The sequence below is a fragment of the Meles meles genome, chromosome 15, assembly GCF_922984935.1.
Source record: "Meles meles chromosome 15, mMelMel3.1 paternal haplotype, whole genome shotgun sequence".
NCBI lineage: Eukaryota > Metazoa > Chordata > Mammalia > Carnivora > Mustelidae > Meles > Meles meles.
The window spans coordinates 68,022,780-68,038,411 of NC_060080.1; the positions used below are offsets into that span (position 1 = coordinate 68,022,780).

At 39.9% G+C, this 15,632-nt stretch overlaps 1 protein-coding gene across 2 annotated transcripts in view; it reads right to left on the minus strand.

Moving 5' to 3' along the window:
* Positions 1-616: 616 nt before the first annotated feature.
* ACYP2 (acylphosphatase 2) overlaps positions 617-15,632 on the minus strand; it is a 182,611-nt gene continuing 167,595 nt past the window's right edge. The window contains exon 4 of one of the 2 annotated variants that reach the window (XM_045979980.1): positions 617-1,040. In XM_045979980.1, the coding sequence (XP_045835936.1) occupies positions 926-1,040 (115 nt within the window). In that variant the 3' untranslated portion in view covers positions 617-925. The remainder of the gene's footprint in view (positions 1,041-15,632) is intronic. The other variant, XM_045979982.1, reaches the window with a different exon arrangement.

Here is a 15,632-nt window from a genome sequence, read left to right on the forward strand (position 1 = left end):
CTAGTTGTGCTGTTTCACTTCCTTTAGGTACTTCATGTAAAATGTTGTTTTCATGAAGGAGTCCAGTGTTAGAAAAATTAGGAAATGCTTGAAGGATATATGCATGTATAGACCTACAACATTTGAAACTCCCCAGCATTTGGAGTTAAAGATCTTCCTCTTTCAAGAGTGTAATTCTATGGTATAGAAATGAACCTTCCCCTTAAACTATTCTGTTGCTTAATCAATTACCATTTACAGATGAAAATTCCCAAATGATAGGTCCAGGTTAGGGGATAGATAGGATGATTTATTTAGAATCTCCGTTCCCTTTCTGGTTAATAGGGCATTCAGTGTAGATAGCTGTTGACACAAACCTTGCTGCTGGTTATACTGTAATTGTGGGGTCTTATCCGTTCCATCACTCACCTGCTTACTATGCAGAACCATATAGTTCATAGGAAGCATTAAGCAGCTCCAACCTCAACCAGGATTTTAAAAATTCTTTATTGATATGACTTTATGGTTATACTAATCATCATACATTTATATCTAATGACTGGGTTTTTATATTAAACAAATGACTCAACTACAATAATAAAATATTATGCAGGTTTAAGAATTCATTTCAGACAAATAATCCTTAAATGGTTAGCTTTATTTTAAGCCTAGCCAAATATCATATTTGCTAGAACATTCATTAGACTTAAAGATTCCATTAGCAAGTTTAAATATTCATATTAAATGTTTTGTAATGCGAAGTTGTTACTTTTTAAAAACATAGTTGAGTAAAACTATTTGTGGCAGACATTTCTAGTAACACATTCTGTTGTACCTTTCAGAACAGAAAGTTCCTTTTTGAACTTACTCTATTAATATCCTAATACAGACTTAAGAATATCTAGTGTTGTGCATTATAAGCATTAAAATTTTTATTTCTCTTCTATTAGTATCGAATACTAAAATCTGAGTAGTCAAGTTTAGAAATGAATTTTTCATTAGAAAAGTTTGTGCGGTCAATGCGAGAGCTAGGACTTCCAACTTTGCACAGCCAGGACATCCTACAAAAAATAAACAAAAATTAGCATATAATGTGTATTATCAGGACATCCTATAAAAAATAAATATTAGCATATAACATGTATATGGGCTAGCTGAAATAATCCTGCCCCAGGTCCCAATGGGAGTTTACTATAACTTTTACATCTAATGTGAAATAAAATTTTGTTACATTGTATACATCATGTATGTATCAGAGGACCAGAGAGTTTAATACATAATCAAATTTGGACAAAGAAAAACTAATAGCAAATTAAGCACAGTTAACTGATGATTTCATACCGGAATTATTTCCTCCTTCTTAAAACATCCAAAGCCATTATAACCTAGCTCTTAAATGTAAAAGGATTATATTTTTACAAAGAGATTATATTTTTACAATTCTAAAGTGTAATAAAAACAATTCATTATTGTTTTTTCTCATTATCCAGCACATAGATCATACACACACACACACACACACACACACACACAATTTGTGCAGACTGAAAGAAAAAAATGAAAAAATAAGTGTAAAGAAAGTGATTTTCCACAAACATTAAAATGAAATTAGATGAACATTTTTTTAATCTATTCAAAAACCTTACTACATATATTACCAAAGTGACTACATTAAAAAGGGATAAGCTAAATGCTATGAAACTATTTTTCTGCTTCTGTAGTAGAATGGTTTTTATTAGCAAAATATGTATGTCTAATTTATGCCTTATCTGAGATGCTTCCTATACCATTCAGGCTTATTTTAATATTGTTGACATTTCAGATATTACTGCTAAAGATGTTTTCCAGACTTTCTAGCTATTAACAATTAGTTGGGATGACCGATGAAGTGAGATGACAGGTAAACAGTGTGAGGCAGTTTTATACAAGCGGTGGCTATTATCCAGCTGTTGCTGTAGACATCGTCAACCAGCTTGCTCCTGTCTCCCAACTTCTTTCAAGTTGCGAAGTCAGAGCCACACACAGCGGTGCGATATCATAAGTAACAATCTCATATAACCTTGATTTAAAAATATTTTGTAGACTAAAGGTGTCGGATTATGTGAAAATTATTCTTACTCAGGCTAGAGGATTCCAATGACTCAAATTGCCATTGTACTTTTATTTTTAACCCTTTCTTTGGCTCTTGGGACAGTTTTGTGGTAAGTTAAATTTTTTTGTTTTTCCTTCTAAGAAGCTAAGCCCAGTAACACATTTTACTTTATTCAACTCTTAAAATCTTAAAACTTGAAATTGCATGTGTTGAACAAGAAAATTCAGTTGTTATGAAAAGGAGCCAAGGGCTTCAATTTTACTAGTCGTATCTCCTTGAAATCTTGTCTGAAACCAGAAATAATAAAAACAAAAATATATTGAGCACATTTTGCTCAGCATTGTGTTAAGTTCTTTATATAGACTCTTAACTCCGATTGACACATTAACCCTGTATGTTATAGTCCATAGAGCGCAGAACAGTTCTGTATTTTGCTCAGGGTAGTAACAGTTGGGGGCCGGTGACAAATGGTCAGATTCTGGATGTTCTTTGAAGGTACAGACAATAGATTTGCTGGCAGACTGGATATGGTATGAGGAAAAGAGAAGACTGAAGGATGACACCAGAGTTACTGGTGAAAAACGGCTTGGTTGTTGTGGTTCACTGAAATGGAGAGACTGTGAGAAGAGCAGGTTGGGGGTGGGGAGATCAGAAGTTCAGTTTTGGAATGCTGACGGAGCTAGTTCACTAGCAGACACCCACATGAGACGTTGCTCAGCAGCTGGATCTTTGGCTGGAGAAGATAAAGTTGGAATTTGTCTGCAGGTAGCCAGTACCGAAAGGCGTAAGACTGGATGGCATCGCCAAAAAAAAAATGAATATAGAAAAGGGAAGAGTTCTGAGGAGGGTGCTTTAGGTTGGGGGACCACAAAGTTCAGAGCCCAGGAAGCAAAGGAAGAACCCGCAAAGAAAAGCAGCAGCATCCAGAAAAGCTGCAAAGGCATCCTGTGCCAGGAGTCAAACGCAACCCTCCAGGAACAGGGAGGGATCAACAGGGTCCACGCTGCTGGCAGGTCAAGTAAGGTGAGGACGAAGAATTAAACATGGCGGCAACACATTGGTCACTGATGATCTCACTAAGAACAGTGTTGGCGGGTGAAAGCTGTGTTTAAATGGGCTCAAGAGAATGAGAGGAGAGCAACTGGAACCAGTGAATCCAGGACAGTACTAATGGCTCCCTGAGTTGTAATGACAAATCCACCTAGGATGGTAACTCCATGTATTTAGCCAGTTGAGAGTCTGACTACCTACTTGTAGGTCTTCAACATCATTAAGAACTTCATCAGCCGGAAGTGTGGTCAAGGAGAAATCTATGCCACTGGTAGGGGCAGAATGGTTGTGCTGTTAGGGGATTCAGCTCTGTTTACAATGTGTATTTATAACTGATGGAGGGCCACTTTGTACCATGTTTCCAAGCCTGGCACCCCAGTTGCTAGGAACCATCTCCCTGACCTACCTACTTGCCCGGGAGTGTTCTGGTCACCTGTCATGTTGCAAGCCCTAAGGTACGAGCCCTAGGACTTGATTTGTGTGCTGCTCCTGCAGTCAGCCCTTTATAGGTCTGGCTCTGGTCTGGAGATGGCAGATCTAGGAGCTCTAGCTAAAGTGCTTTAACTTTACCTCCTTGTTCCAGGAAGGGTATTAGTTAAGAACCACATAATCAAACTGTACCTGTTAATTCATTTCGATTCAATAAATATTTAAGTAGCACTGTATGCAAAGCATATCCCTGATACTGGAATGCATACACAGATATCTAAAAGGAGGTTTCTTCCCTCAGTAACTCACTATCTAATGGAAGAGTTTGGGGAAAGATAAAAATAACTATAATTCAGAATGTGATGAGCAATGTGATTTTAATATAAAGGGAAAGGAACTGGATGGGGTTAATTTCTGGACAAGGTGGTACTCAGGGACAGCTTTGTGATAGCAGTGGCATTGAAGCTAAGTTTGGAATACGAGAGAAATTTCCAAATCTTAGAATAGGAATTTTAAAATAAAGACTGTAACAAGAGATGAAGAAGGACACTATATCACTCTTAAAGGGTCTATCCAAGAATAGGATCTAACAATTGTAAATATCTATGCCCCTAACATGGGAGCAGCCAATTACATAAGAAAACTATTAATCAAAGCAGGGTACAGAACCTGCCATCCCTCACAACCCGGGGCAGCAGCTCTTCCTGCCCACAGGTCCTGTCCCAGTGCTTTAATAAACCCCCATTCTGCACCAAAGATGTCTCAAGAATTCTTTCTTGGTCATCGGCTCCGGACCTCAGCCCACCGAACCTCACCTAGGTTCTGGAACTTCATCATGAGGAGACACGGGCCTGGCTTGATCCCAGGCTCCGGGCACAAACCGGACCTGACAGCGGTGACATCTGGAACGTTCCTTCACTGAGACAACTCCTTTCTTTCTCTTCTGACTGTGGGGCCGAATTTAGTGACTCACCGGTTGCATAGGACGCCCAGCACCCAGCACGTAACGGGCCCCGCTCAGCGCCCGTCACCTGCACCCCCTTCCCCCCACCCGCCTCCCCTCCAGCGGACCTCAGTTTGTCCCCCTGCGTTCAGAGTCTCTTCTGGTTCACCTCCCTCTCTGCGAAATCTTACTTTCCAAATGCCATCGTCACAAAGAAGTGTGGACAGCCCTCGTGTCCTCCCACGATCCTACCCCAACCCCGAGCCAGTGCCCTGCCAACCGGGTCTGGGGGCCGGCCTGGCTCGTCAGCAATTCCCTTTCCCGTTCCACGGATGAATAAACAAAACTGGAAACCAGAAAAAAAAAAAGAAAACTATTAAGATAGAGTCATATTGATATGAATACACTAATAGTAGGAGATCTTAACATGCCATTCTCAGTAATAGATCATCCAAGTAGAAAATCAATAAAGAAACAAGAGCATTGAATGACACATTGGAACAGATGGACCTCATAGACATATACAGAACATTCCACCCTAAAACAACAGAATACTCATTCTTCTCGAGTGCACATGAAATTTTCTCCTGAAGAGACTACATCCTGGGTCACAAATCAGGTCTCAACTGATATCAAAAGATAGAGATTATTCCCTGCATATTCTCAGAACACAATGCTTTGAAACTGGAACTCAATCACAAGAAAAGGTTTGGAAGAAATTCAGACACTTGGAAGCTAAAGACCATCCTGCTCAAGAATGTTTGGGTCAACCAGGAAATCAAAGAAGAACTTAAACAATTCATGGAAACCAATAAGAATGAAAACACATCAGTCCAAAACCTATGGGCTACAGCAAAGGCGGTCCTAAGGGGGAAATACATAGCCATCGAAGCCTCACTCAAAAAAATAGAAAAATCCCGAATATACAAGCTCTCCTTACACCTTAAGGAACTGGAGAATCAACAGCAAATTAAGCCTAAGTCCTGCACAAGGAGAGAAATAATTAAGATTAGAGCAGAGATCAATGAATTAGAAGCCAGAAATATTGCAGAACACATCAATGAAACCAGAAGATGGTTCTTTGAAAGAATTAATAAGATCAATAAACCACTGGCCAGACTTATCCAAAAGAAAGAAAAGACCCCAAATAATAAAATTATAAATGAAAGGGGTGAGGTCACAACTAATTCCAAAGAAATAGAAATAACCATAAGAAATCATCAAGAGCTATATGCCAATAAGTTAAGCAACCTAGAAGAAATGGATGCATTTCTGGAAACCTATAAACTTCCAAGACTGAAAGAGGAAGAAACTGACAACCTGAATAGACCAATAACCAGTAACGAGATTGAACCAGTAATCAAAAACCTCCCAAAAAACAAGAGTCCGGGACCTGATGGATTCCCTGGGAAATTCTACCCAACATTCTAAGAAAAAAACAGCTTCAGGAGAATAGATATTTCAAAAAACAGAAACATAAGAAAAACTTCCAGACTTTTTCTATGAGGCCAGCATTACCTTGATCCCAAAACCAGGCACAGACTCCATCAAAAAGGAGAATTTCAGACCAATATCCCTGATGAATACAGATGCCAAGCTTCTCAACAAGATATCAGCTAACAGGATCCAACAGTACATTGAAAAGATTATCCATCACTACCAGGTACAATTTATCCCTGGGATGCAAAGGTGGTTCAACATTCACAAATCAATGTAACAGAACAAATTAATAAGAGAAGAGCCACATGGTCCTCTCAACTGATGCAGAAAAAGCATTTGACAAAATATAGCATCCTTTCCTAATTAAAACTCTTCAGAGTATAGGGATAGACGGAACATTCCTCAACTTCATAAAATCCACCTAAGAAGAATCTATAGTGAATATCATTCTCAATGGGGAAAAGCAGAGAGCCTTTCCCTTAAGATCAGGAACATGACAAGAATGTCCACTCTTGCCACTATTGTTCAACACAGTACTAGAAGTCCTAGCAACAGCCATCAGACAACAAAAAGAAATAAAAGGTATTCATATTGGCAAAGAAGAAGTCAATCTCTCTCTCTTCACAGATGACATAATTTATGTGGAAAACCCAAAAGACTCCATCCCCAAATTACTAGAACTTCGACAGCAATTCCATAACGTGGCAGGATACAAAATCAATGCACAGAAATCAGTTGCTTTCTTATACACTAATAATGAAACTACAGAAAGAGAAATTAGGGAATTGATTCCATTTATGATAGCACCAAAACCCAGAAGGTACCTTGGAATAAACCTAACCAAAGAGGTGAAGGAGCTACACTCTAGGAACTGCAGAATACTCAGGCAAGAAACTGACACAAAATTGACACATGCAAGAAGACACAAAAAGATGGAAAAACATTCCATACTCATGGATCAGAAGAATAAACATTGTTAAAATGTCTATGCTGCCCAGAGCAATCTGTATTTTCAATGCCATCGTGATCAAAATATCAGCAGCATTTTTCAAAGTGTTGGAACAAACAATCCTACAATTTGTCTGGAACCAAAAAGGACCCCGAATCACAAAGGAAATGCTGAAAAAGAAAAACAAGACTGGGGGCATCACGTTGCCTGAAAAGCTCTATTACAAAGCGGTGATCACTAAGACAGCATGGTACTGGCACAAAAACAGACACATTGACCAATGGAACAGAGTACAGGGCCCAGATATGGACTCTAAACTCTATGGTCAAATAATCTTCGACAAAGCGGGAAAAAATATCCAATGGAAAAAAGTCTCTTCAACAAATGGTGTTGGGAAAATTGGACAGCCATATGCAGAAAAATGAAACTGGACCATTTGCTTACACCCTACACAAAGATAAACTCGAAATGGATGAAAGACTTCAATATGAGACAGGAATCCTTCAAAATCCTAGAAGAGAACATAGGCAGTAACCTCTCTGACATCGACCATAGCAACTTCTTTCAAGACATGTCTCCAAAGTCAAGGGGAACAAAAGTGAAAATGAACTCTTAGGACTTCATCAAGATCAAAAGCTTCTGCACAGCAAAGGAAATATCAACAAAATAAAGAGGCAACCCACCAAAAGGGAGAAGATATTTGCAAATGACACTACAGACAAAGGGCCAATACTAAGATCTATAAAGAACTTCTCAAGTTCAACACCCAAAAAAACAAATAAGTCAAAAAATGGGCAGAAACATAAACAGATACTTCTCAAAAAAAGATATACAAATGGCTAACAGACACATGAAAAACTGTTCATCATCATTAGGCATCAGTGAAATTCAAATCAAAACCACATTGAGATACCATCTTACACCAGTTAAAATGGCAAAAATCGACAAGGCAAGAAACAACAAATGTTGGAGAGGATGTGGAGAAAGGGGAACCCTCTTACACTGTTGGTGGGAATGCAAGTTGATGTAGCCACTTTGGAAAACAGTGTGGAGGTTCCTCAAAAAATTAAAAATAGAGCACCATGTGACCTGGCAATTGCACTACTGGGTATTTACCCCAGAGATATAGATGTAGTGAAAAGAAGGGCCATATATACCCCAATGTTCATAGCAGCATATCTTTCTGGAATATGCAGAGATGGAAAAAGCAGAGATGTCCTTCAATAGAGGAATGGGTAAAGAAGATGTGATCCATATATACAATGGAATATTACTCAGTCATCAGAAAGGATGAATACCTGGCTTTTGTATCAACATGGATGGGACTGGAGGAGATTATGCTGAGTGAAATAAGTCAAGCAGAGAGAGCTAATTATGGTCTCACTTATATGTGTAACATAAGGAATAGCATGGAGGACATTAGGAGAAGGAAGGGAAAAATGTGTTGGGGGGGTGGAATCAGAGGGGAAGATGAAACATGAGAGACTATGGACTCAGGGAAACAAACTGAGGGTTTTAGAGGGGACACAGGTAGGGAATGGATTGGCCCAGTGATGAGTATTAAGGAGGGCACATATTGCATGGAGCACTGGGTGTTATATGTAAACAATGAATCTTGGAACACTACATCAAAAACTAATGACGTACTGTATGGTGACTAATATAATAAAAAAAAATGTTAAACACACAGATTATGCAACAAATGAATGTTACTTTTAAAGCATTTTTCATTTTGTATTAAGTCACAATTTATATATAGTAAAATTCAATCTTTGTATACAAAAAATACAACTTTTTTGTATACAAAAAAATCAATCTATAGCCATCTAATAAAAAAAAATGGTCGGGGTGCCTGAGTGGCTCAGTGGGTTAAAGCCTCTGCCTTCAGCTCAGGTCATGATCCCAGGGTCCTGGGATCGAGCCCCATATCGGGCTCTCTGCTTCGCAGGGAGACTGTTTCCTCCTCTCTCTGCCTGCCTCTCTGCCTAGTTGTGATTTCTCTCTGTCAAATAAATAAAATATTTTAAAAAATGGTCAAAGAACAAACAGATGAAAAGGAAAGAAATATAAAGGGCCAATAAATATGTGCACATATTCTCTTACTCATAATTTTAAAAATACAAATCAAGCAAGAATGAGATACCATCTGTTACTTAGGGAATGGCAAATATTTGAAAATTTCATATCAAACAGTAACAGTTAAGGTGTGGGAAAAGAGGCACTTTTCTGGATTATTGATAGGAATGCAAATTTGTACAGCCTTTCGAAAGGGCAACTTGGCACTCCCTATCAAACTTTTAAATGTCCATGACTTACAGACTTGCTGTGAGAGGGCAGGGTCTTAATATCCACCCCACCTCCCGCTCCTACCACGAGCCAGTCATTAGAGAAGAGCTGCCCAGAGAAGGAGGTGAAAGTATGTTGACTTCGTTCCACTGAGGCAACTCCTGAAGTGGGCTGATGGCTGAGAGTTACCTTCCACCAGCACTCCCAGTATCTGGAGAATAAGTCATTCAGTCCTGAAAGGGAAGCCGAGTGGCACATCTCAGCGCTACTGCACACATTCTCACAAGTGGGCAGAGGGAATGAATTGAAGATGAAGACAAGTGGTAATTGGTGGGACAAGGCTCCAGGGCAGGTTGGAAGAAACAGGATCATTAAGTAGACTCATTAGGTTTAGAGAAAAGGCCACATCTTCTCTGTACATAAGAGAAGGAGTCAAGAAAATGAGAGCGACTTGGATATGAAGAGATACTGGCATAAGATGACCTCCATTTCTTAGTAAAGTAAGAGATAAGGTTTAGGGTTGAGGAATTAGAGTGAAAAGGTGTAAATAATTGCTATGGAAGTTCTTGCTGAAGAGCGGGGAGGGCCCCTGAGGGTGACCAGATGGCCAGGAGCAGTATACAGGCTGCCTGCATTGCAGGACATCTGTCCTACAAGCAGAGTGGGACCAGTGGGGCCAAGGATCAGTGCTTGGGCCAAAGGCTTCTCCACAGGGACATCCCATCTTAGGGGCAGAGTTAACAATTCAATCAGATGTTTCCTAGAGTGAACAGTGGAAGGCAGAACTCCCCATCCCCCAATCCAGAATGGACTTCTCTTAAGCCAGAGGCAGAGCTGTGGTCTTAGGTTTACTAGAGAGAGGTCAATAAACCATTTCATGGGGAAGCCTCCAATTTTGGTATCTTTGTATCTCTTCTCTTGGCCTGGGCAAATCTTCAGGGAAGGTGTGTCTAACGTCCCACCTAGAATCCATCAATTTGGCTGTGTGTGTTTCGGGAAGAAGGGTAAGACCTCAATATTCACTGTGTAACTTTCACTGAATACCTGTTTTCAGCTGTTCCTAGAAGACCCTCTCTAGAGCATGAAGCTCTGGCTTCCACCTAGCTGGGCAGGGAAGCCACTTCATGGTGTAGGAGGGGGAGAGAATAGCTTATTAACAAATTTTAAATCCTTGTATAATTGACCCCACCTTTCTGCCCCCATCCAGTGGCCTGAGTCTTGAGGGGTTTCCACTGTGTTGAAAGGGCCATTTCGCTGCTTCTCCCACTGGACCCTTACCACTCAAGTCTACTAGCTCGTCTGATTTCTGAAGTTTTATTGCCTTGTTTTTCAAAGTTTTATAGCTTTCTCTCCCATTTTTCATTCCTGTGGGTGTTTAAACCTTTTTAAAAAATCAATTTTACTCATACTTAAGTGGGGTTTAGGTGGGAGCAGAAGTAAATGCATATGTTCCAAATGTAACATCTTGAATTGAAAATATGACTTTATTCTTTATATTTTAATCTTTAATCCATCTGGAATTATATGATTGCATGGTATGAAAAAGAGGTCTTAATTTTGAATGCTTAGACATTTTCCCCAGACCAACTATAATCATAGATTAAATCTGTGTATGTGCCTGAATATTTTTCTAGACATTCTATTTAAATCCATTGATGCCTTTGGTTAATCCCTAAACCAGCATTAAACCATCTTAATTCTTATAGCCTTAGAATATATATTAATGCCCAATGGTCCAGTTCCTACACTTCCCCACCCTTTAACCTAATAATTCTATTTCCAATTGTCCTTGTTTATCTAGAGGTCTACTAGATGTTAGCATACTTTTGTCTAATCCCTTCAAATCCCCTTTTAAATCTTAAAGATTTTATTTATTTATTTGACAGAGAGAGAGAGAGAGAGAGAGAGACAGCACAAGCAGGGGAAATGGCAGGCAGAGGGAGAGGGGAAAACAGACTCCCCACAGGGCAGGGGAAGCCCGATATGGGACTTGATCCCAGGACTCCGAGATCTTGACCTGAGCCCAAGGTAGTGGCTTAACCTGCTGAGCCACCCAGGTGCCCCTCCTTTTAAGTCTTAAAATAATTCAGAAAAAAATGGCATTTTAACATTTAATCTTGTCATCAAGAGTAACAATTTTCCCTGCTTTTGTTCAAGTCTTTATGTTCCTCATCAAAATTTTACAGTTTACTTGATTCAGGTCCTATTTCCTGATAATACTTAAATATGTTCTATTTTTCTTGCTATTTTGTAACAAGATGCTTTTTAATTGTCATGCTTTTAAACTAGAATATAGGGAAACTAGTGATGTCTTCATTGTAATCAGATGCCTTACTCAAGTTCTTTAGTAGAATAGTTTTCTTTTGGGGGTTCGTAGGTAAACCACCCTATGTAGTTCTCCAGAATTTGTTCTGTTCATCCATTTTTATCACCTTGGTTGGATAATTTCAAACTCTTTACTATAGACTATCAAGTCACATTCTAGCTATTTCTGTACCTTCAAGAGAATTGCCCTAGTCTGCAAAGAAAAATTCATGAACGCTGTTCACTCAGGGACGGGGCTAGCATATGTGCTCTGGCTCCAGCATATTTTACCTATTAAAGGTTAGTAGACTGAACAAATACTGATGGATGGTTGGAAGGACGAGTGAATGACATTTGCTTGAGCAACACTGAAGTCTTATATTTCTGCTGTAAATCTCAGTCTGCTTTGTGTGTGTATATCTTTCAGGTATTTCTATTTAAGAAATATGATCCACTGATAGGCTTTAAAAAAAAAACAAAATAAGACAGTTCAACTAATAAAAATGGAAGGATAAGATGTTAAGTGGAAACTCTATTAACAGGAGTTATGTTACTTGATAGTCATGTTCTCCCTTCACTCTAATATATTTTAAATGCTGTATGTAGAGTTTCTGCAAATGAAACTCATTTCTACAAATTTTCTTTTACCTAAATCATGTTGTCCTTAACAATAAAGTAATAATCGGGGCGTCTGGGTGGCTCAGTGGGTTAAAGCCTCTGCCTTCAGCTCAGGTCATAATCTCAGGGTCCTGGGATCGAGCCACACATTGGGCTCTCTGCTCAGCAGGGAGCCTCTTCCTCCTCTATCTCTCTGTCTGCCTCCCTGCCTACTTGTGATCTCTCTCTCTGTCAAATAAATAATTAAAATCTTTAAAAAAAAACACAATAAAGTAATAATAGAAGAGAAAATTTCATTATGGATGCATCTCTTCCATGTTTGATGAGGATTATACATAGCTATAAGAATAATTTCTGTGTGGAATGGCAAAAGACAAGAATCTTGCATGTAGTTAAGTATTCTCCAGGCCATCTTTGTGCAAAAGAAAATGAATAAAACATGGTGCTGATAAATATAAGATGACCAAGGAAAAATCTATTCATTTAATAAATGAACTGTGTTGTGTTTTTCCATTCCTGCCCAGGCAGGCACCAACTATGGGTCCCCTCAGGGTTTTCAGGGCATTCTGACTGTTCAGTGCAGATGGCACACATTTTCTATCAAGTATAGTAAATGCCACACATTTATGGCCTCAGCAGCCACCAAAGAGGCCAGCTGTGGCCTTCTAAAATGCACTCAGGTTTCTACCCTCCCAGAGATCCTTTGCTGACTGCCCCTATCTAAAAAGGACGCTGCCCCCAACCATGGTGTGTATCATGGGAATGATCATATTCTGTAATTGCTATGTCTGTGTAATTCTTGATGTGTTCACTATTGCCTCTTCCACATTAGAATGCAAATTCTAAGAAGGAAGAGTAAGAGTCTGACTCACTGTTGCCTTCCCAGCATCTCACATGGTGCCCGATGCCAGTGGGCACTCAATAAATACGATATGTACCGAATGAGTTCATCTTAGTCCTCTGCCTGCCTTCTTCCAGTCTAGAGAGTCCTTGCATGAGAAAGGGGGGCATTTCTCAGATGCTCTACAGTCCACACACAGAAGGGAGCCCTGGGCACGACCTTTTAACTCTGACTATCTCACATGAAACAAAACACTCCCATTTTTTTACACACTTCGAAAGGTAAACAAAGAGTTGCTCTTATTACAGAAAAAATGATAAAAATTCATGGCGGTCCCTATGAAATAACACGAGTAATGACTATATTCATCCTCTTAGAGGAAGCTGAAGGTCTGTGGGTCTGACCTAATAACCTGCATGTAAGCACGTGAACCACGTTTATTTGTGGAATCTGTTCACCTATTTTTGCCAGCCTCTGAATTCCTGTGATTTTAAGTTTACTCATTACATAAGAAAGCATGGTAATGGACTTCACCCAGAGCGCCCAGTGACTATTAGAACACCCCCGGAGGGCCAAGTCCATCCCGTAAACCCAGTCACACAACCTGCCGCCATTTAAGTTCAGGGCACGGTTGGTTGTATATCCTCAGATGTACAAAAATCTTTAGACATTATTCTAAAATTATTTATTTATTTATTTATTTATTTATTTATTTATTTATTTGACAGACAGAGATCACGAGTAGGGAGAGAGGCAGACAGAGAGAGAGAGAGGAGGAAGCAGGCTCCCCGCCAAGCGGAGAGCCCGATGCAGGGCTCGATCCCAGGACCCTGGGATCATGACCCGAGCGAAAGGCAGAGGCTTTAACCCACTGAGCCACCTAGGCGCCCCATTTAGACATTATTCTTAGTATTCCAAAGATGTGCAAACACCTACTGTTGAGTTGTAGTCAGGCTTTTAAACTTTTTAAAAAGAAGAATCCCTTCTTCCAACATAATCTTTCATGAAAGCTTGATGCTTGTAGAAGTAAGTGCTTCTCTGAAGCAACGGAATGGTTGGGGGTGAGGTGCAGAAACTCCCCCTCAGGCCTCCATTTCCCAGCTCTACCTGGAGCACCTCTGGGGAAACCCAGGGGCTCTGAAGAGTCCAGTGTAAAAATTGCCCTATTAACTGATCACTGACAAGGATATAGGGAGTGCAACGTATGGAGAATCCATTGTAAGTATAAGTGAAAATCAACATAGGACTGTCTCTTCTATTACTCAAGTCATTTAGTGTTTCCTACAAAAGGTAGTAAGCTCCTGGCATGATAAGAAAAATTCCATTTAACTAATATCCTTCTTGAAACAAAGAGATGGAATTAAAGCACTAGAAAGCCAACACTATTAATAATTCATACTGGTTCTATTTCCTGAGTCTGAAGTGGGGCAGAATAATCCTTTCGGATATCTTTGCAGCACCCATGTAAAATGTAGACCATAGCAAGAAAGCAGACAGTAAGAAGAGACAGCTAATGAATTAAAAGCAAACGTGGTGCATGCTGGAAAATACTGAGTTGCCTGCCCATTTTAAGCTTTTAAAATAGCATTAATAATGGAAGGAGAGTACATAATATTTTTGCTATTCTCCTTTCTTAAGCATGTTTCTTACTCCGTCACATGTGGACAAATAATACCATAGACCTGTTCATGATTGATACAAGCTTTTTAAATTGTATTTTACTATATAGTTGACCCTTGAACAACACGAATTTGAACTGCACAGGTTCACTTGTATGAGGGTTTTGTATAGCACAGCACTGTAAATGTATTTTAACAAAATTTCTTGCTTATTTTAAGAATAGAGTATATAGTCAGGGGCACCTGGGTGGCTCAGTCAGTTAAGTGGTTGCCTTCCGCTTAGGTCATGATCTTGGGGTCCTGGAATTGAGCCTGCTTGGGGATCCCTGCTCAGCAGAGGAGTCTGCTTCTCCCTCTCCCTCTGCCCCTCCCCCAGTTCATGCTCTCTCTCACACTTACTCTCCCTCTCCCTCAAAATGTTAAAAAATATATAATATGTAATCTAACATACAAAATATGTGTTAATCAACTCTTCCTGTAATCAGTAAGTCTTCCTTCCGTCAATAGTGGGGATTAGCAGTTAAGTTTTTGGGGATTCCAAAGTCCTATGTGGATTTCGAAGGGTGTAGTGTTGGCACTCCTAACCCCACCCCCAGCATTGTTTAAATATCAACTGTAATGTCTAAAATTTCTGTCATCTGTAGACCATGAGCAGAGAAGTGTTCAGTGATTTTCAAGGGAATCCCAGCACTTCCATAAGTAACCTGAACCCAGATTACTCCTCTTTAAAATAGGGGTGACCCCCACCTTACTGAGTTCCTGAATGAGTTACAGAGAATGCATAGAAATCGCCCGGTGCAACATGTGACGCACAATAAGCTCGTAGTAGCAGTCGCTACGGTATACTTGTTCTCCGTCTTTGCCAAGGATGGCAGAGAGCCTCTTAAGCAAGCTATGATGGTCTGTGCCGGTCAGAGTCCCGTACTTCTAGCGCAGTTCCACGAGGAAAACTCACTGGCATTACGGCTCTGCTACAGGGAGAAAGGGCGTGTCATTCCACTCCCCAGCTGGGAGAGTCTGGAAGAGCTGCCCAGGCTTCTCAAAACCAGACTCGGGATCAAAGGGCCTGGGAGCATAAGAGG